Source organism: Scaptodrosophila lebanonensis, unplaced genomic scaffold, assembly GCF_003285725.1.
Source record: "Scaptodrosophila lebanonensis strain 11010-0011.00,11010-0021.00 unplaced genomic scaffold, SlebRS2 tig00000131-arrow-arrow-pilon, whole genome shotgun sequence".
Taxonomy (NCBI): domain Eukaryota; kingdom Metazoa; phylum Arthropoda; class Insecta; order Diptera; family Drosophilidae; genus Scaptodrosophila; species Scaptodrosophila lebanonensis.
This window is the reverse complement of record NW_022060584.1, coordinates 849,447-872,712: the sequence shown is the minus strand read 5'-3', so window position 1 is coordinate 872,712 and position 23,266 is coordinate 849,447. Positions and strand designations below refer to the sequence as shown.

Sequence of the window (23,266 nt, the reverse complement as noted above, 5' to 3'; positions counted from 1 at the left end):
CAAAGTGAATCGAACGCACAAGTCTCTTGACTTAATTATTCGAAGTAACTTTAAATTGCTGACTGGCTCTTCAAGGATATTCTATTTAAACTCATTCCCATTAAGCAGGACAACGTAACTATTTGTTGCACACACTAGTATTTGCTTTAAAAAGTAGAAATTGTAGCCTACTAGCTTTATGGGAAGCGAAGACTGACTATCGAAACGAATCTAAGAAAATGGATTATTAAAAAAGATTAGTAGAGGGGAAAAGTAGACTTTAATGAAATATATAATAGCCTTTAACTTGCTTAAGAGTTGAACTATTTTTATAACAATTTAATTAAGTATTCAATATTAGAATTGAATATTCCTTGATGCTTAAGCATTATGCATTACATTAAAATGCAACTTGAGCTTCGGTAATAGGTCAAAGCAGCTAAGGACTTTAGAAGTGTGTCTTTCCATGTGTTCAGCAAATGTTGGTAATAATTGTAATGGTGTTACAACCATTGGAAGAAACACCCAAACCCTCCATATATGAGAGCCTAAACTACAAAGATGGGAAATCACTGTTAGTTTCAGTCCATTTTTGACAACATATCCGTCTTTTATAAATAATGCAAGCTATAGATACTTCTCTTCCTCGACTTTAATTATGTTTTGAAATATATCTCAACCAATCCTGCACAGCATCCTCGCTTCTGGATGAATATTTTCTACTTTCAATTAAGAAATAAACGTGTCAAGTGTTGCGTAAATGTCTAACTACTTGAAAATTATCATTAAAAACTTTTATCAGACACAAATGACTTAGTTGCTAATTATATATATATATACTTGTATATATATATATTTTTTTTTTGTTGAAATAGGTCTACACAACTTGCTTACAAAACATTCAAATTTTTCTTATATACAAACGAAATATCTGCGACTTTTCACTTCATTTATTTATATGATGCTTACTTAAAATTAAAATCTTTAACTAACAAAAGTTATTGTGTTAACTATCTCCTTTTGGGCAAAATTGTGAATATAATATAAAAGAAGGACAATTGTCCGTGATGAACGTTTGGAATCAAAATAAAATTAAAGAATGGGTTAATTATTCTTTGTAGGGAGTCTGCGGCTTATGGCTTAACACCAGACCTTTGAAATGATAAATGAATTTTTGAATCACAGATATTTAAATTGGCTGTAAAAATATGTTGGGTTCGCCTATTGAATCGAATACTATTTATTATGATATATACTGTTAAGTTATAGCATCTGTAAACTGTACGGTTTTTGAATGAAAAGGATGATTAATTACTAAGCAGAATGGAAAAACATTTAGCGGTCGTCTATTTTAGTTCAGCAGTAGCTCAGTTAACAGCTTGTTCAGATATGGAATAAATTACATAGCGTTTAATAGAGAATAGAGATCCGCGGACAGACTTTTTGGCAACGCTAGAATAGTCAGCAACGACTGGACGAGATACTTAATGCCACGATGGTCTTGCAGGTCGATTTGTTTTGTCGAAGAACCATTTTCCCGTGAATTCTTACGCACCAAGTTAAAAAGAAAGAGCTTATTGGAGGAACCATTGCTGCCCGCCCTTCTCCGCCGATTCGGCTTTATTTTTCCCACAGAAATTGTTTATTTGGCTTTCATGTTGTTTGTGTGTCGCTGTGGGGTTGCAGGTCAATAATTATTTATAAACATTTGCTCATTAAATTTACATTATAACACTCTTCTCTTCTTCTTCTCGTTCTTTATTCTGCAGCATTCGCAACAGCCGCGGCTCTCTTGATAGCATTGGCACCGCCGCCCCCGGCAGCTCGGCTGCCAGTCAGGCCAGCTCGAGTGGCGGTTCGAGCAGCAACAACAACAACAGCAGCAGCATCAACAATAACAACAACAATAGCAATAATAGCAAAATGGACGGCGGCAGTCCACATCACCGTCCCGGATCGCGCAATGGACGCGACAATTGGGGGAAAATGCCGGAGCCCCTCAACGGCCACAAGGTGGACAAGGCAGAGAAGTCGTCTCCATCGCGACGCAGCTTGGGGGGCAACGGCAGTGGTGGCAGTGGCAACTCGTCCAAGCAGGGCTCTCCCTCGGCCTCGTCACGCACCAAGGGTGTGCCACCCAGTTTTGGTTACGTAAAGCGCGCCAATGGCAGCATAGCGTCCACGGCGGAGCAACAGAACATCGCAATGCTCATGGCGGGAGCGGGTGGTTCCGGAGTTGGCGTTGCTGGGATGGTCAATGGCTTGTCCTGTGGTCGTACGGCGCATGTATCAGCTGTGCCGCGCACCGCCGGAGGACGTAAATCGACCGGTGGTACACAGACGCTGCCCAACGACATGAACAGTGAGTGCAGAGCAACGATAATAGAGTGGAGACCCAAAACTAACCCTTTACCTCCTTCCAGAGCTACCGCCCAACACACAGCATCGCAGCTTCTCCCTGACCGGACCGACGGCCACACAACTGAGCCAATCCATCAGGGAACGCCTGGCAACGGGCTCACACAGTCTGCCAAAGCCAGGCAGCGATATGCATGTCTTTCAGCATAGGTGAGTGGAAAGTACTCGAATAATAAAGTGCAAGCCAAAGTTTCTTAGTCCCTGGCCTTTACTGCCCAATTTTCTATATGGCCTGAGGGAAAATTCGTAATAGAAACAAATGCATTCTAAATGGAATATAAATTTAACTAAAGAATGAAAAGACAATTTCTTGTAGAGATTCTGCTGAGAGAGAGCTAGTCTTCAGGAAATGATTTATATCAGACAAAACTAAATACAAATTTTGTAAGGGCTGTGGGATTTGCTATTAAAAATAAATCTACTTTTCATAATCACTGGTAGCGAGTCTGTGAATCTAAGAATTGAAGGCCGAAGGTTTAGTTATAGCTTGATTCCAAGCATTACTTTTATAAAATTCTAAAATTCTATTACTATTATAAAATTCATTCATGAAAAAAAGTTCTCAACTATATGGATGGGTTTCCTTTTTTTCCAGTTTCCACAGTGGTTGAAACGAATTGCAATAAAATTCCTAGATTGATTTTAAACTAAAGATTGACTTTATAAAACTTATACATACTTGTATAAAGATAAATGAACGTACTGGGGTAGCTTTGCTGTTTTTTATTAAATCGTTTTTTTTTTAAATACAATTTTTAAATTAAGATAATTTTCATAGTTTTTATACCCTGTACCCGTAGGGTAAAAAGGGTATATTAGGTTTGTGCAAAGTATGTAACATACAGAAGGAAGCATCTCCGACCCCATAAAGTATATATATTCTTGATCAGCATGACGAGAGAAATCGATCTAGACATGTCCGTCCGTCTGTCCGTCCGTCTGTCCGTCCGTCTGGATGAACGCGAGGATCTCAGAAACTATAAAAGCTAGAATAACCAAAGTTGGCATCCAGATTCTCCTAGTCCGAGTAAGGACGAGTTTATTTTATTTTTTTTAATTTTCCCCCCCCCCTTCCCCCGCTATAGAATTTCGTCAATAGCGTCCACATTTCAAATGCTACCTAAACCAAACTTTGCACACATAATTTATATATAATTGTCTATTGTTGTTCAAATTCAAATTCAATTCGGTCAATTCTAAGAAAAGTTATTAGCAAAACAAATTTTCACCAGTACAACCCCCACAAGCTGCAGCAACAAGTTCGCTCTTCTTCTTCCTCTTTTTGCTGCTGCTATGGGCGCATATAACTCAGTGACGGAAGTTTACCTGGGTACAGGGTATTACACTGTCGGGCTTGCTCGACTGTAGCGTTCTCTCTTGTTTGTATTACTGATTGACTTTATGGATTGTAAAATTGTGTATGGAATATAACTTACGTCGAATAATCTCTTCAGTCTTAGGCGCAATACCCGCGTCTTTTTAAAAGCACATTTCATATCAAAATTGGGTTAAATAGACGATGTCCAGTGACGGAATATAGAACCCTGTAGAAGGTGAAATATTCAAAATACCTAATCAAACCTGTAGAAATGAAAATAGAATTACATTATTGGACTTCAATAGTAGATCCAAGATAGGGTTTGAATAAGTATAATAAGGAGTGGGAAACGGGAATATGCCTGGATATGTCTGTATGTCATAAAAAGCATTTCTAGCGAGAGTTGGTCGAAGTTACAAAAAATCATAGAATTATGCGACACTGGAAACAGTATAGTTGTTGCTTGGTTGAACATGATGGTTCTTTTTAGGATGCGAGTGTTAACTAACTTTAATTTATAGAGGGCCTTACCATTATAGTAAAGCCTCTTTATAAATTCCTTTTCATCAAAGGTGCATTTAAAATATATTTACCTAAGGTATAAAAGGGACTATTATATGTTAGGTTCGGCAATGCACAGAGTATATGAAAAAATATAAATTGTAGTAACTGATAATATAAGATCAAACTCTAATAGAAAAGTATACTTATAAGGCTCCACTTCAATCTTATTTGCAGAATTTCTAATCGCACGGGCACACGTCACGATGGCTCTTTGTCGGACACACAGACCTATGCAGAGGTTAAGCCGGAATATAGCTCATACGCCATGTGGTTGAAGCACAGCAATACGGCGGGCAGTCGGCTCTCCGATGGGGATGCCATCGATCAGATGCAAATTGGCTCACCAGCGATGACCCGACATGGCCACAAGATGTTGCACAGTCGCGGAGGTGCGCCCGCAGGCGGACAAATGACTATGGCGGGCAATGAATCGCCGTATGTGCAAAGCCCGCGCATGAATCGCAGCAATAGCATCAGGTGGGTTGAACTTTAGAAGCAAGAAGGTCTAGTTTTGAAATGAAAACCCTAGCATGTTACCAAAAAAGAAACCAAGCATGTTTTATCCCGTCTTTTTCTCTTTCTCTCTCTTTCTACATATTTCTTCCCATTTCCGTATCCTTTATTGCTCTACACTTTACTCCTACTTCTACCCTCTTAGCTACTTGAAAGAACGGACATATCCAAGGTGACTTTCAAAATAGTGCTTTAAGTTTTTGGATGCTTTATGTTTTTGCTATGTGCTTGCTTTTTTGTGGCACGCCCATTTAGCAACACTCAGACACTCAGTCGCCAGTTTCCGGCGCGCTAAAAGTGCATGCTTGCAATTTGCATTTCCATGTTGCATACTTGGCGGCGTCGCCAACGGCAAGTGTTTGCCATTGCCGCGACAGGCAGACAACTAGACAGGCACATACCAGTACAGTACATGTCCGTACATGTATTAGACGCGTTCATTTTGCATGTCAGCTCCTGCACACTCTTGCACAGACCGAACGCGCGCCTTCAAGTATGCGAGCAATTTGTAATATTTCTGTCAGACGAGCGCAACAGCCAACACACAGCCAACACACATATGGCGCATTTCAATTCGATGCATGCCTTAAAGTTTTGCCACGGCACGCCCAAATAGTTAAAGCATACTTTCTGGGGTTGCACACACCAAAAAATGAAAAAAAAACACTCACCACCCACACATACACACACACACACATACATACAGAGAGTGAGAGAGAAATACACACGCAGCAGGAGCAACCTACAGACAATGTGAAAGTTGTGTAAAATGGCAAACAAACGAAAAAGGAGAAAACGAAATATAAAGCGACGAAATGGAAAACGTGAAAACAAAATGGGTGGCAGGCAAAAAAACAAAAGATGGGGCCAGAGGGCGAGTGGAGAGTTCAAAGTTGGGGCTCGGCAGGAGGAGGTATTAGTGTAAATAATGCAGCAGGCAAATGCTGGCAAAGGGGTACTTCCTGGGCGGGCGCTGGAAGCCAGATTATTATTTGACATGTCAATAGGTTTCGTGAACCTTTTGACTTGCCGGCAATCCACCTAAAAACACGAGAATAAAAAGCAGCGGAGCAACATTTTTTGTAGACCCCCCCAGATGTTGGTGTCGACTGTCGAGTGCTTCATTAAAAATTTGAATACGACAGAAAACGCAGAAAGCGCAGAAAACTGAAACTAAGAGCAGCAAATGTTCACAAAGAAAAGCTCAGATTTTGGTTAGTTGATGCTTTCGGGGTACTTCTGTAATCCACTTCTGTAGAAACACGAGATGGCCAAAGAAATTGTCAACAAACTAAAAATGATTTAATGTCACTATAATTATCTAAGTTAATTAGCTAAGACTTGTATTTATTTATTTACTTTATTCGACAAATAGTTATATAAAATATTGGCTAGATAAACATTTAAGGGCCTGCTTAAATCACGCAGTTATTGACAAAGAGTTAGTTATTATGTTTCATTACTAGTTTTGCATTTCATATTCAGGTTAACATTAATCAGAAATCAACGTCGTTACTTTTAATGAGGCGCGCGTAATTAACTTTTTCGAGTGCTTACATACATTCGCTACTCTTTACGATTCGCTTAACTTACTTAACATATTAATTTACCCTAACTTCTACATAATATTGAGTTACATAGCCTGCCTACAGCTACTAAGTAATTGAGTTTAATGCAAAGTAGAAACTAAAATATATTAAGGTTAGAGGTGTGCACGTGAGAAGCAGAATGGCGTCACGATCACGCACATGAAAACAATTTTTAATGGAGTTCAAATTGAAAGAGAGAAGGATGCATTTATTTACAAGTATTATTTATTTATTTATGCATTATTGATTATTTTGAACTGAACTTTAATATTATTGACTATTAAAGTCATGAAGACTTTCTTGAACCAGCTGATTATTCTGCACGCCAAAAAAGCTTCACAACAATTCAACTCCACGAGTGCATTTTTGTGCATCTCTATTCTGATTTTAAAGAATTAAATAAAATCCAAATAGTAATCAATTATTGGCAAATATTTGTATATCAAGTTAGGCGAGGCTTCTGATATATTATAAGATGCTGAAAATTATTGAACAGTTAGTATATTTACGTAGACTTGTATTTTCTAAATTTTCCTAAAATTCTTAATTTACGAAATTATGATATTTTTTAAGGATTGTCATAAGCGTCGTAAGAAATCAAGAGATTTCCATTCCTCCTAAAATCCTTTTTTAAACCAGAAAAATTAACCACTGAATGGGAATTAATTTAAAATATTGTTTTAAAGCGATATAGCTCCGAGACTTTGATCAATTTTATCAATCGAGGCTTAAACTTAGACTGAATGAGCTTTGGATTGAAATCTTCTTAAATTTCACTTTTTAGTAAACACAGATTGGAAAAGAAACGATATTTTGATCTATTTTTCTACGCTTCAGATAGTTTTGCTATAAAATATGCTATTTAATTCACGTAGATTGGGAAAGTTTTTCAAGTATTAGGTGCAACCTAAACCCTTATTGGGCGCCTTTTTCAAAGTCTTCACATATCTTACCGGCAGTGGTAAAAATGATTCCCAAAAGTGCAACAGCAAATTAATTTCAAAATGTGAAAAGTATTCTCTGCATAGAATTTCAAACTCGTATTTATAATTACTATTACTTTTCTGCGAAAACTTGTTGCCACTGCCTAAAACCCTGCACCTGGCCCCTGGTTGGGCGTCTCTGTTAGTATTTGGAGCCCCAACAGCTCTCTTCCCCAACCAAATTATGTATGTACCAGTTAGTTTTAACACGCTTGCTGTTCTCGCAACACTCGTGCATCAATTATGCGAAATGGAAGGGCTGGTGGAAGCCCCAAAACCCAGTTGGTGGCTTGTTATCAAATTTTACACTTACGAACACATCAAGAGCGACAGCTCCAAATAGACAAACTTTGCAAACAGACGCCCTGAGGCATCCTGCCACACCACTCCGCCTAGCCACACCACAATGCAAACAAATAAACAGCAGACATGCGACACGCACACACATCCTAATGCCCGTTAATACTTGTACATATGTACGTTCGGTCTTGGGTGTACGCGCTTCAGAGAGCACACACATCTGGTATGTGTACGTAATATTAGATTTGCATGCACAAATGCCATTTATGTCAGTTACCAACAGACGGAGAGTGTCGAAGCCGGTGGTCTGGGGACTGGACACAAACATTACATTAGTGTCCAGTTGGGGCTTGGGCAGCATCCTGGTTGCAGGTCCTACTTTTCCGTTTCTATCTAGTTAGAGTTCTGCTGCTTCCTCCTCTGTTGGTCATTCAAAACCACTTTACGCTTTATGAAGCCCATCATTTTATAACAATTTGTCAAGAGCTTCCATATGAGTTGTCTGACCACGAACTGCTTCCCCCTTCCCATTTCCCGCTCCCAGTGCTTATCAGCCTCAACCAGGACACGCAGCTGACAAGGTGACCAACATTTTGCGGTTGAAGCAATGCAGAATCATTATAAAAAGAGAGGCTATAAAAAGCCATCATTTATTGGAAGCCAACTTTGAGGCAACTATCGTCGGCAAATCTGATAAGAATTAGAGGCACTTAAGAGCGTTCAAAAGGTTGTTTGCATTTTAAGTTTCTTCTATGTATAGTCCTTTAATCTCTACCTCAGAAGTATTTCTATGGAGGGAAACGTTCTGAAAGATAATTAGTAGCTTATAGGAAAAACCTTAAACTCTTTAGATGAAGAGCATACAGATCTATTGCTTATCTTACAAGCAATTTAAATTTAAAACATTTGCATTTATTCAGTTATTTCTGTTGAATTTCTATAATAAGGGCTTATGCCAATTTCGTTGCTCCGTTTCATAATAGTTCAGTAAGCATATTTTTCCAAACTGATTTCAATGGTCATCTCAAATGATTTTTCTACTTTAAGTTGACTTTGTATTAGTGGTTATATTTCTTACCATTGCAATCATTACTACAATTCAAATGATTCAGTTTTTTCAAACGTTTCACCATATAATGTTTCACTGGCCTCATTGCAGTTTTATGTTATTCCATTCACTTACGAGTTTATGAGTGGTTTCCATACTTTGCCACAAGTTCCAGGCAAATATTATTTTTTGTCCAAATCAGTCCATTTATTCTAAAGAATTTTTATTTTAATCGATTCAAGTCGTTCCAGTAAGCAAGTTCTAGATGCTTTGTTTAATTATTTTTGACATTATTGACATTTGAATCTTTAACCTTGATTTGTTTCGATTCAGCTAGCTTTTTTAAATCCAACAATTGAATTTGGGTCGTTTTGAATTGCTATCTCTATTTAATCGAAACGAAACAATTTCAAGAATTCTTCTGTAGAAATGGGGCTTTTGTCCCAATTCCAAAAAAATTTAATCAGCTCTTTCAACTCCACTCGTTTCAATGGCTTCTTCCGAGCAATAAATTCCTTTCAGCTTACACATAACCATGTCCAGTTTTAGAAAGTGAGATGCTGACTACATTTTATAATTACTTCTTTCTGTAATTTGTAACAACGCTTCATGCTGTTCTATTCACATTAGTCTGCTTAATTAAGTACAATTGTTTCACTCCCAAATTAACTTCAACAGTACGCCCAAGCGTTTCAGTCCATTCGTTCCAGTTGTTTCCTAAAATTCCACTTGTGTACTAAATTTCAACATTTCCAAGCGTTGCATTTGCGGTAACTTGGTCACCCTTTTTCATAGCCAAGCCACATGCCAAGCCAGCAAACTAACTAATGACTGCCGCATCGACCGCGCTGCGCCAGCAATGTTGACGAAATTAAACGGAAATGTGTGAAAAGCCTGAAAGTATGTAATGACATGCGTGTCGATTGGCCTAATAAACTACTCCGTCGCAGGTCCATGCTGCCATTGAGGCCCCTGGGCCATGGCGCAGCGGAAATTTGCAAATGTCTAGCACGAGCAGACACACAAATTAACGTACACACACACACAGATATACAGACACGAAGATACATAATTGTGGCTTTTGTGGATAGCTTGCCTATTTGGTTGCACTTTCGCCCGCGCACACATTTTTGCACGAAAACTAATGACATTTCACACTGCTCCCCTTTTGTTCCGCACAGATCCACCAAATCGGAGAAAATGTATCCCTCGATGCTGAGTCGTGGCGGCGATGTGGAAATCGAGCCCTACTACTGCCTGCCAGTGGGCACCATCGCAGCGGCAGCTCAGAACGGGGTCCTCAGCGCCGACATGGCCGCCGCTATGGTCGCCCAGACGGTGCAGGCAGGCAATGCACGCGCCGGGGTGTCCACCTGGAGCCAGCCCACCTCGCCGACGCCCATCAATCGTGGTCCATTTGCGGGCGCTGCGGCAGCTGGCGTGGGCGTGGGCGCCCTCTCACCCACGCATGGGAATCCGACAGCATCGACTGCAATGGCATCTGCTGGCGGCCATGGTGCGGGCGGCAATATTGGTGGCCATCGTCTCACATATCCCAAGAAGAATGATGAAGGTAAGTGTGTGGGTGTGTGTGTGTGTGAGAGTTTATGTGCATGCTGACATAGATAGACGTCTGGACTTTGCTGGAGAGCTCTCTCATCGTGTCTTTACCATTTGCTTGCAGTTCACGGCAGCGCCGCTTCTTTGCTGTCCGGTGGCAGCTCCTTGTACGGCTCGGCGGAGGAGCGACAGGCACATGAGATAAGGAGATTGAAGCGCGAACTGCAGGATGCCCGGGAACAGGTGCTCAGTCTAAGCAGTCAACTGTCGACCAATGTGAGTAGAACAAATGGCAAGTGCCTAAGCACTCTGTACGTTTTAAAACCAATGGGTTCACATTTATATGCGTGGGATAATGTTAAGCACGAGAGCTTTTGCGATCACCAATGTGGGAGTCTGTCGACAGAGTCGAATATAAAATTTAAGGGAATAGGGGTTGCGAAATATATTTAAGTTGGAATGAGCGGTTGTGCGATACCGCGAGACCAACTTGTGTTAACGAAACATTTTTAGATTGCAATGTTTCTACACTACATATATAGAATGTCTAAAATATCATACAGTGCTCAAATTTTAAAGGCAATTATGTCAATTTGGGTTTGGTAATGGCCTAAAACTTGAAAAGATCTCATTGATTATATCGATAAATATTTTTTTTGGTAACGTCCTTAAATAAGCACTTAAGGTATAGCTGATTGTAAATATCTTGAAATTAGTTCTTTAAAATCAAAATGTAGTTAAGCCATCTTAATCTTTTAATATAGTAGTTAAAGTGATTTGAAACATAAAAGGACTTCTAAAAACAAAGCTGAACCAATACTTTGAGCATTTAAATTACTTTTTATACCCTGTACCCGTAGGGTAAAAAGGGTATATTAGGTTTGTGCAAAGTATGTAACATACAGAAGGAAGCATCTCCGACCCCATAAAGTATATATATTCTTGATCAGCATGACGAGAGAAATCGATCTAGACATGTCCGTCCGTCTGTCCGTCCGTCTGTCCGTCTGTCCGTCTGTCCGTCTGTCCGTCTGTCCGTCCGTCTGGATGAACGCGAGGATCTCAGAAACTATAAAAGCTAGAATAACCAAAGTTGGCATCCAGGTTCTCCTAGGTCCGAGTAAGGACGAGTTTATTTTATTTTTTGGAATTTTCCCCCCCTTCCCCCGCTACAGAATTTCGTCAATAGCGTCCACATTTCAAATGCTACATTTACCAAACTTTGCACACATAATTTATATATAATTGTCTACTGTTGTATAAAATTTTATTCAATTCGGTCAATTCTAAGAAAAGTTATTAGCAAAACAAATTCTCGCCAGTACAACCCCCACAAACTGCAGCAACAAGTTCGCTCGTCTTCTTCCTCTTTTTGCTGCTGCTATGGGCGCATATAACTCAGTGACGGAAGTTTACCTGGGTACAGGGTATTACACTGTCGGGCTTGCTCGACTGTAGCGTTCTCTCTTGTTAAGTACTTAAAAACGTTTATCTAGAAATATCCTTATACCCTTTCGCCGCACAAATTATATTAATCTACCTTCAAAGGGCTCTGTAACCATGCTATTTAGTTTGGGTGTTAAAGATTCTGAAATTCCTTTGTGTAAACTGCATTATAAAAGAAGAGTCTAGACGTCGCGGCATAAAAATAATTTAAAATCCTACTAAATAAAAGGAAGAGGCAGCCACTGCGACCAAAGAGGTGCACTCTAAAGGGACAATAATCGCTCTACTTCCCTCCTGATTTAGTTTAGGCACACGTGTCTATTTCTATATATATTGGTGCTCCCTTAAGGAATCGGAATCGCTTTGCCGCTCATTTTGCCCATTATTGTTGGGATTTTCCTATAAATCATAAATAGCTTGCACTAAAATATACATATATATGTTTTTTATTTATTTTAAAACATTTTTCTCTTTTCTTCTCAATATACTGCATTTTGTACGCTTGTTTTACATTTTTTTACGCTTTTTTATAATTCTTTTACACCTCTATCTCATTTTACACTTTTCTGCCTTTGCTTTACTTCATGAATTGTCACCACAACATAGTTTTGAAGGGAGGGACAGAAAAAGACAAGTGTACTTTAAATTACTGCAGGCTTACGCATACCGCACCATTTTTGCTCCTTTTATCTATTGTTGCTGCCAACTGTCTGCGCCTCTTCAAAAAAGAAGAAATTCAAAAAAAAAATACAAATCATACGCTTATCAGCGCACAGTCAGAAAAAGTCAAAACTCAAAAGTCGCGCCTGTCTGCGCTTCGGTGTTTCCACTGCTAACTGCTCTACACTTCTTGGCCGTTCGTGGCACAAGCTTGAGTCCCCAACTCAGCTGTGTGTGTGTGTGTGTGCCACAAGTTGTCAACAAAAGTCACGCAAAAGTCTGATAAACTTCTCTAAATATGTTGTGGAACGTGTTGGCGGAGGGGAGAGAGAGAGCTTTTGCCGGTAAATCAGACAAAAGTGCTTTGTAAAAAACTTTTGCCTACTTTCAGGCGCCACTTGAAATATGCGACTGCATGCGAGTGAGTTTATGGCAGACCGACCAGACTCCATCAGCCCATTCATACATACATAAATACTACATATGTATGTATGTACAAGTATGTATGAAGTTTTGCAATTTTGCCAACTATCAGGAAATCAGACACAAAAAAGTAAACTTTAAATTGCAATTTGGGAGTCCAGCCCCCCTCCCCCAACAGCTCAGCCACCTGCACCACCCACGTTGCCAGATTTTATGGCTGTCTACATTGTGGAGCTGTAAAATATTTGCAGCAACTCAGTCGGCAGCCATCAAATTTATTGAGGCCATCGCGCAGACAACATAAATCCAAGCAACGTCTAGTCGGATCTGGCTGGGTGGGAGGTAGGGCGGTCCGGGAGGCTGCTTGCCAAGGTCAAGGCGTAGTACGTGCAAATTGTTATTCGGTTTTGATCAACTTTGTAGCGACATTGTTGGGAACTTTAAAGCAGCGGACATTAAGCTGATTGAAAGTTTTTCCATCGCAACTTTTACCAATTTCCTTGGCCCGCTGCCCAGCCATGCGTGCAAAATGTCATTGCTTAGAAGTTGCGCCTCGCTCGCTTCTATTGTTGTTGCTGCTGCCACAGCAATAAACTTTGGTCAGCTGCCATAAAAGTGCAGCAAGGCAGGAAAAATGGCAAGCAATGCCATTGCCGGTTTTCAGTTGGCTGTCTTGCCAATGCCAAGAAGCAGAAACGCAGCGAAGCTGAGAAAAATGGCAATGAAGTTATGTCTGCACTGTCTGACTGTATGGATGCTGATGTTGTACTAGTATGGTTGTTTTTATTGTTGTTGTCATAGCTTTGCTTTACTGTGGTCGCGCCTGGAAATGGGTGATAGTTATGCGACGGCATTGTGAAAATACTCGAAGGCACATACATATGTGGACATGTGCTTGAAAGAAAGACATACAAGTATGTATGTATACTATATGTGCGAGTATGTATGTATAAGTAGGTAGATATGGGTCGTTCGACTTGGTTCACAGATGATTCAGACAAGCTAATGATGCATAACTCAAATGGAATTCCTATACGTATTCTATTTTGAAGTTTATTAACAATTCATATAACTGCCCATCAGTTCCATAGGCAGATGGACCACAGGCTTTTCGAGCTGATTTATGCACAAAAAATGTTCGGGCAGGCAACTACAAGTATATGCTGAATTAAATGGTTTTCTCAACAGCTTATTTGGGTAAACAACAAATGGCAGGTCAACGTTTACATATGTTTTAGAAAATACACTCAAGTGAATTAGTTTGTTTCTTTAGAATTTGTGCATTGAATGAAGCACGAACAATAGAGTACTCCGCTGTTATTCCTATTAGATGCCACAAATGTTTAGTAATTCAAGTTCTGTTTTTTTCTAAATAAACAAAATCAGCGGACAATTACCAATTTCTTAAACCAATATCAATATATATTTTTATTTCAAAAAGAATTTTGCGGTAATTTTGTTTAAAAAATATTGACTAATACGAGTATTTATGAAAACAGCATTGAAATCTAATATTAGGTATTATTTAAAAAAAATGTTGCAATTGTTCATCAAAGAAGACCATTTTCTTTCGCTTTATATTCAAATTCAAATTTAATCTAAAATCTTCACCAATACAAAAGTAACCAAATAAATAAGAATGGAACAATTTTTGCAAGACAGTAAATGATTATTTTCTTCAAATATTATTTTCAAAATTTTTTAAATGTTATTAAATACTAAAGGTCTTCATTTAAAGGAATGAAAATTTGATCAATTTACGATAAAGGAAACCAAACTGCTGAGTTATTCTTACCAGTTTATTGGATAGGAAATTACTTAACACCATTTTAAATCAGTGCTAAATATCAGACCACACATACGTCTCTTCTTGGGCTAAGCAGAAAAGAGAGGAAAGAGAGATCGAGTATGGTTTGAAAACATTCGTTTTTGGATAATCCCATTCTTGAATTAATTGGAACAGTAAGCGCGAATTGATTAAAGAATCCTTTTATTTATTCAAAGTCAAACAATAAGAGACTAGAATTCATTATAATCTAATTCTTTAAATTGACTCAAAGCTGCTCTTAGATGCATTCAGGCAGCGCTCTAATATTTACTCTTGCTGCACGTATTTCTCTTCAATTTTATAATAAATATTTAGTTGGCATTAAGTTTCTGGATACTCAGCATCTAAACATTTAAATAAAGACGCTTTATTGGCCGCAAAGCTCTAACCACTCACTAACCTTTCTATATCCCGCTCTGTTAAACTTACTTTGCAGTATAAATGACCTTTTATATTGTCTTATAAACAATTAGTTTCTCATGTTACTCACTCGCAATATACTATATAACAAGAACAGCACTGACCTCACTAATCAGTCACCACTCCCTAAAAGGTCAGTCAATTCTATTAGTAAGCTTTCCAGCTATGCTCCTTATAGGGCCATTGCTTGGCTTTTGGAGAAACAACTTCCTTTGCAGCATCAATGACCTTTTCATCTTCTAAATGTCATAAAGAGCACAACTTTTGTCATAACCGTCAGTCAGGAAACTTTAAAGTAAATACAGAATTGACATAAAATGTCAAACAATTAAGGAAAAAGTTTCCGCTGCAACAATAGCAACAATTCAATGGGCGTATCCGAGTTGTAAAAACTTTGCAAACTTTGCCAATTCATGCTGCTAGCATTAAGAAAACTTGAAATGTCTTACAATTTGTGCCGCCACTCTTCCACTACTGCTGCTACTATTTATTTTTTAATACTGCTAGACGTTTGATAAAAGTTTATTGTCTTGATGAAATCGCAGATAGCAGTGCCACGCCCACACTTAAGAGTTCAAATGCAGCGCTTGGATTAAAAAGTTTTTAATTGCCCAGCGGCGCTTTCCCTTCCTGCCAGCCTCCCCCCTTGCCCTCTCTCTCTCTCTCTCTCCCTCTCCATCCTGCTCGACGGCGTGCGGTGGTTCGATTGTGTGGCGCTTAATTAATTTTTGCAATGAGTTATAACGGCATAAATGTCGGTTTGTCCACCCGATCTGTCTGGGCGTCTGTCAGTCAGCAGTTTCCCACTCGCTTTTATTGACGAGCGTCGTCACCCGGTCGCTGGATGTGGATGGTCGGCGGAGGGGGGCGAAGGGCGAGCAATTTCTCTCTGCGGTTGTGCAGAGAAAAGCATAGCTCAGCAGTTACGTTTAGTTTTATGACTTTTTATGATGTTGATGGTGCAGTTTTAAACTTTCCGAAGAACTCACACATGCAATTTATGGCTGGCAATAAATTATATACACATACATATATCCATGGCTGGGCGCCGATTAGGATAACTTGATGAGTTTATTGCTTACTCTTGCCATTTATTTTGCGCCCAAGAAAGCTGGAATCCTTCGCTAACTCTGGAATCATTAAGTAGTTGAGGAAGCAAACAATGTATTTAACATTCTCAAAAGTAAATCAATTGGTTCTCTACTACACAACTTTTAACTCATTAAATCGCTTCTCAATAACTATGAGTTCCATTTCATCCAAAGTGAATCATTTGATTTTTATTATTTATTTATTTATTATTAATTACTAGTGCAACAAGTGGAGTTACTTATTTGTTAAAGCACTAGTCCCTTTAAGAACTCTGTCGCTAAACAGACTACATATGTAGTTATACTAGTTAGTCTTTAACAAGTTTATAATATAAACTGAGACAAAGAATTATAAGAAAGAAAAGTTAATTTGTTCTTAATGACATTTAAGAATATAATTGTTGTTTTTGTAAGTATTGTTTATAGTTAAGTTAAATGCTCAAAACTTCGATACAAGTAAGACCTACAATTGCAATTAAAGAGCGTTTAAAAAACTAATTCATATCCAAAACTATTGCCTCTACTATATGGCGCCTAAGCTTAATTAATTCCTTGGTACATTTAAGAATAAATTGAGTAAAGTAGTTAAACAATTTAAGAGCAATGTGCTAATATGTTCAAGCGAATTAGTGTTGAATTCAGGCAATTTAAAATGTTCTATATTTAAAGATAATTCATTATAGCCATTGATGTTTAGCCTCCCATTTTCTAATCCATTTTAGTGTCTTGTTGAAAAAGTGACTTCCAATTCCGTAAAGTGCTCTTTTTCATTCATTATAAAAGCACTTAATTTAAAAATTTGAAATTTGATACCAGATACCTTTCTGTGCAATTTTTTATTTTCTTTTAAATACTTTCCTTTGCCATTAATCCGTCACTTTCTACACCCAATCAGCTAAGCTTTACAGCAGTCCATAAGGCACGAAAATGAGTGCTGGAAATCGACTTATAAAGCTTCCAACCTACATCAACTTTAAACAGATTTGGCTGGCCGCACTTTAATAAGAAAACAAAAACCTCAATTGAACAATCTTATCACTGACCATAAATATGAAACCACAACAACAGTGAGGCACGCCACACCAATCGAATCTATGCCACAGCCACAGCCGAGCTTGCCACGCAACGCCACCATTTATCACGCACTCCAAATTGAACCAAACTGACCCGGGAATGGAATCGGGAATGGGAGTGGGTGTGGTAGCGGGATAGAAATTTATTAAGTGCGACAAATATATGTGCATGCACTCACACAAATACATGCATCATAATATATACTATACAGTATGTTTCCGATAGATCGCGCAAAGAGCTGACAGTTGCAAAACAATAAGCAGACAGACTTAGTTCATTCATTTGGAACTTTTCACCAACACACTCAACGGTTGTGTGATATTTCCAAAAATTAAATTGCCTCTAGCGGGAAAGCATTGCTTTTCTTATAATTCAAATATTTTCTTAATAAAATGAACGATTAAAAACTTGATCGTTTTTGAGTTAAAATTAAATCCCTTTTTAATATAGTATGTATATATTAAATTTTTTCAAAAGTATCAGTCACAAACTATTTTGAAATGTTTTAAATAAAACAACTATTGTAATTAATCTAGTCAGCTTGCAAATAATAAATAAATACAAGAAATATTTAAAGCTACTTCAGAAAGTGTTGTTAAAATGTGATTAACAGTTGTACTTAGTTTCAAAGATATCTCATTTCAAGGTTTCCAAGCTTAGTTCCATTTGCATTTGCTTCCTTTTTCACTTTTTTGTGCCACACTCTCAGAGTTTGTCATTGAGTCCCAATTTTGAAAATATCTAAAGATTAGCTTGGAAAAATATCTGTGCATTCTAATATTTCTCCAGCGACAAAATGTATTTTCCAGTTCATATAATAACCGCATGGAGAGTGCTAAATTGTCAAACCTTAGCTTTCATTTTACACCGCGATATGAGTTTCTTAGTAACCTTTGTCACCTAATTGTTATGCTATTATCGGACTATATTATACTTTTGATATTTTCACAAATAATTCAACTACTAAGCCTCTTTCTAGAAAGTAAAACAATTGTCTCAATTCTCGTCTATTTAGTACTGGCATGGAGAGTGTAAAATTGTTGAACCTTGGGTTTCATTTGACATTCTGATTACTGATATCGAAATCAGCTCACCAACAGTAAAGTCGATCTCTTTCACCTCCAGCAATATTTTCTGAAGTAATTCAACTATTATTCTTATTTCCAAAAGACAGAAAAAGTATCTAGATACTCGTTTTTCCACCTATGTATAGTAATACTTGCATTTGTCTGGATTTTTTGCTGATTACATAACGCTTTCTGCTCGGCTTAACGTTGTTTTACTGTACTAAGTCGGCGGTGTTATGGCATTAAGAGTGTGTTGTCCGCCAACCATACCCACAAGCCCCCTCCCATTCCAATGCTCCACAATATGACAAGCGATAAGACAAAGAACTATTACTATGCATGGGTTGTTGTTGTTGTTGTTGTTGCTGTGGTTATGCGATTGCTCCAAGCAACATTTAGCTGCTCAAAAAATATGTATAAGTAAAAGAGCAAAAGCAGATGATTACATTGCCGCCTACCCGGGGGGTCGGCGAGGTCATCTATACTCGCAGTATGCTGTTGCTCATACGCCCCGTGGCACACACACACATACAGTGGGGCTCGAAATGAAGACAAACACACGCCCGACGCACAAGCACGTGCGTTTTTCATATTTTTTAATTGATTTTGAATTGCCTGCGATTTGGCAAGAGTGCTGTCAATATTTACGCCACTTGAAGGCGACAGAAGGTGTGGCACAATTGTGTGGCAATAGTGGGGGACTTAAGCTGCTGCTTCTTCAAGAATAATCACAGAAATGTGCTGTGCAAACAATAGAAGGCATTTTTGGCTTTACATATATCTTAAGTACACTTTGTTTGCCAAAAGCAAACTATTGTTGATGTGTGAAATAAGATCTCAGGGGTTTTTAGAATTTATAAAATGCTTAATACCACAAATTTATTAATGAATAACTGATTTCTATTTTTTCTTTGCAGGTAAGTGAACTTGATGTTATAAATTATTCAAACACATTTTTCGTGCCTAGTGGTTGGTATGTATTTATACTCTGAGGTTTTTATTGCCATACATTTCATTTACATTACATTCATTTAATACAAATCAGCAACCAAAAGAATCGACTTAACATACACATAAAACTTTTTAAACAAACGTACAGGCTGGAAAACAATAAGACAGCTTCGTTAATAACATTTGAATAATTAAAAAGTAATTAAAGCTTGAAATAGTAGCTGCTTAAATGAAATCGGCTGAAATTTTAATTTATAATCAAATTAATTGCAGAGCCCATTCAACTAAAATGAACTTTGTTGTGTCAATCTTTATGGTGAACCAGTGTACAAAATACAAAATAACTACAAGATATGCTTAATATATCTTTATAAATATAAACTACTACACTATGCTATTATGCTAAGATTGATTTTCTACCGATCTATGAAAACTATATGGTATAGTGCACTGATTTTCATGACTTCAGAATTTAATGGTGAACTATACCGCTTTCATAAAAACCAAATTCACTTGAGATAACTTTAAAAGAAGAAAAGTTTTCCTACGATCGTTGCTAAGACAGCTATATTTAAGAATTAGTTCCATATGTAATTTGTAATAATCTTGCTCTGTGTATGGATAAAAGAAGTCTAAGTACTAAGTACTAAGTTTCGTGTCTCTAGCTGTTATGGTTCGAAAGTTATAGGCGTTCATACAGTCGAACGGAAGGACAAACACTCTGATATGTCTATATCGATTCGTCATTTGGTCATTACGGCCTCTCACCGCTTGTTACACACATTTTGAGTTAAGATTGGCTAATATACCCATTCACCCCTCGGGTTTTATGAGTTTTCGAATAGCGTGGTCTTAAAGATATAAATTATATTTTTATTATTTCAATAAAAAAACTATAAATATAACCAATTCTTTGGACCTATAACCATTTAGGAAATATCAACAAGAATAGTGACATGACAGCTCATGAAATAAGTTGTTCATAAAAGAAATAATTGGTTAAATAATTATTCTAAACTACAGGAATTTATTATTTCGAAAAAAATGTATACAGAGCTTAAGGTACATGGGGGCAGCTTACACTAAAAATTGATCGAGGTTCACAACGACTTACTCGTACATATTTTACTATAAATGAAACCAATAGGAGCTCTATACAAACGTATAATTTTTGGAAATTACTTTTCAAAGCCGTATGCATGTAGCGGTATTATTCTTTGATTAATTTCTAAATAAGAGAAATCTTTTGCAGATTTTGCAGATTTATGTCTCATTTTGTTAAACCTAAAAATATTCTTTTATTAATACAAGTATTATCATCATTTAAATGAATTGGGATGTGTTTAATAACTTAAATTTAAAATAAATACACCACCTTATTGCTTTTCGATCCGTCTTTCAAGACAATTGATTTTGTTTTGCATAACAGAATAAATCATTGCTTCTAATAGATTCCACATTCTCGTTTCATTGGCGATAACGTCATAGAACTTCTTAGCTGTTTTGAATAAAATAGATTTGTTTTCATCTGAAATTTGACTCATCATTTCCTGTCATTTGTCGAATTTATTTATTTCGGCATACAGCTACAAATCAATTGTTTGCCTGTCAATACCAATAACCCATATCTATGTATATCCGTACCCATATCGCTTAATATGCCAGTAATCTCTTACTAAAACGCTCAACTTATGCCACGAAATGCCCGACCGCATCCCACCCTGCTACCCCAACTCAGGCATTGAACCCAATTCGACAAGTTGGCAAAAACAAGGCCATAAGTCAAGCGGCAAATTGTTTGACATTAGAAACTAAACCAAAACCAAAACCAAAGCCAACACCCCAACTGAACCGCCAGTCGAGCGAAATATGCTTTTTGGCGAAGAGTCGAGGCCAACAACATCGAGGGATATGAAGTCATTGGGGTATAGCCAATAGTTGGCAATGTCCTCGACCATTGTCGGCCAAGCTCGAAATTGCTGCGTAAAAATCCATATAATCAATCATTTTAGAATCGAAAGAGCAGCCAGCAGCCGAAGGAAGTGGCAGTCAAGTTTTTACAACTTTATGTTGCAACGCAAAAGTCTCGTCCTTACCCATCCTTGCGCCCTTGCTGCGATTTTGACGGTCATGATGATGATGGCCGTGGCGTTGGTTGGTTGGTTGGTTGGTTGGCGCCGCAGCGTCTCGTGCCAAAAATAAATGGGCAGAGACATAAAGCAGCGTTGATTCTTGCCCCACAGACATTTGCAATTTTTTTCTATTTCCTTTTTTCTTCTACGTTGTGCGCATCGTCCTCCTGGACGGATACTGAAACATTGCGTCTGTGGCAGTGGCTGTGGCTGAATAGTTGTGCCAACAACTAAATAAAAACGCGTCCATGGCGATGGGGGTAGACGTCGACGACTTCAGTGACGGCGGCGACAATAACAACAACATACGTCGCCAGTGCCGCCGCTGTGGCGCCATAGCTCCTGTCGCAACAACGCCCTGCACTAGGCGATGCTTTATACGTCTGGGATGCCCTGCTAGATGGCCTGCCTAGAGTATTTCTGACCGGGCAGCAGACTTGACTGCGTAGGTTTGCTTCCACATTTTGAATATCCTATCAAGATGACCGCCTTGAACTAATGCCAGCAATTTTTTCTAGACCTAAAATAAGGCTGTTTAACAAAGTATATATGTATGTAGCACATGCTTTTGTATTGTAGTGTATTCTGGCTGCCACATATGCCATTCGGTTTTCCCCTGTTTTGTTTTTCCATTTTGATTTCGTTATTTGTTTTGTCGCCGCCAAGCCGCCAAACTGCCGGCGTCAACGTTGACGTCGACGTCGTCGCCATTGGCACAGCAGCCCGCCGTTTGGCTCAGTGGCTTGCCAAAGGATTTGAGTGTCATATTCAGTTCCGCATTTGATGCGAAAGGAGGCGGTACACGCGCAGCAGTGGCAGCAGGATAAAGAGCCAGCGATTTGTCAATACGATTGCTGCAGTTCATTGCCTGGCAACATGTTGCGCCCAACATGTTGCTGATCGCGCGCGCATTTCTGCTCTCTTGCATGCAGCTATCTCGCTCGCTCACTGCGCTCTCCGCAGCCCATACAACTGATCTTGCTCAACATTTTCGTGGCCGTTAGTTCTACGGCGTCTTCCAACTGAGCATAACGTGTGTCGCGCTTCCTTCTATCATTCGTCGCATCTGGTGCGTATTCGTGACTTGAGTGCGGAACGTGAGAACCCGTGATCTCAGCAACAACAAAAGCCAGTGTTTCTCCGTCTCTGCCTCTATCTTGACAAACCGTGCGTACGTTCGTACGATGTTTCGCTCGTTTGTTGCTTGTTTGCTTAACTGATTACTGGAGTGTTGCGAAGTGTTGCGTGCAATATAATTTTGGAGCAACGGAAGGTTCATTGAGCATATTTTTAAAAGCCATCTTAATCCCATACATTCATATACAAATAAAATAAATCAGCGCCTCCAGTTGTGGAGCTGAGCGAAAACGTGTTTGTGTGAAACCAAAAAAATAAATAAAAAAAATGTATAAAAAATCACAACAAAAGTGTGTAGAACGTTTAATAAAAAGTTTGCCAAACCGGTAACTACACATTTCATTGCTGTGAAGTTCATGTTGGTCAGCTGGTCAGCAAATTAAAAAAAAAAAATGCGATAAAAAATTGTCGTTTAAAAATAAGTATGTTGTTCGTTGTATTTTCCCCAGAGTGTCGTCTTTTTTTTTTATCTAACCAGAAAAAGCTGACACAGAAAGATAACAACACGGTTAGTTGCCTACAAATGTTTAAATTAAGTGAAAACTGTTGATAAAAACAAGAAGTTAAACAAACAAATACAAGTGTATATTGCGGCAACATTTGACAACCGGAAGCTGCGCAAAAAGTTAGAAAATGAGGTTGTTCTGAAAAGAAAAACAAATCAGAGTGATTTAAATGTAATGCCACGAGCATAAACAGCAATATATTTTCACATACACACACATGTACTCTAGTCTCTGAACAGTATTAAAAATTCATTAATGT

General features: G+C 38.3%; 1 protein-coding gene across 1 annotated transcript; it reads left to right on the top strand.

Annotated features, from left to right (window-relative positions):
- Positions 1-1,902: 1,902 nt before the first annotated feature.
- LOC115629067 (protein sickie-like) lies at positions 1,903-22,191 on the top strand. The gene is made up of 6 exons (XM_030525382.1): positions 1,903-2,341; positions 2,403-2,547; positions 4,454-4,756; positions 9,894-10,285; positions 10,397-10,564; positions 22,031-22,191. The coding sequence occupies exons 1-6, from the start codon at positions 1,903-1,905 to the stop codon at positions 22,189-22,191; spliced, it is 1,608 nt and encodes a 535-aa protein (XP_030381242.1).
- The last annotated feature ends 1,075 nt before the right edge of the window (positions 22,192-23,266 follow it).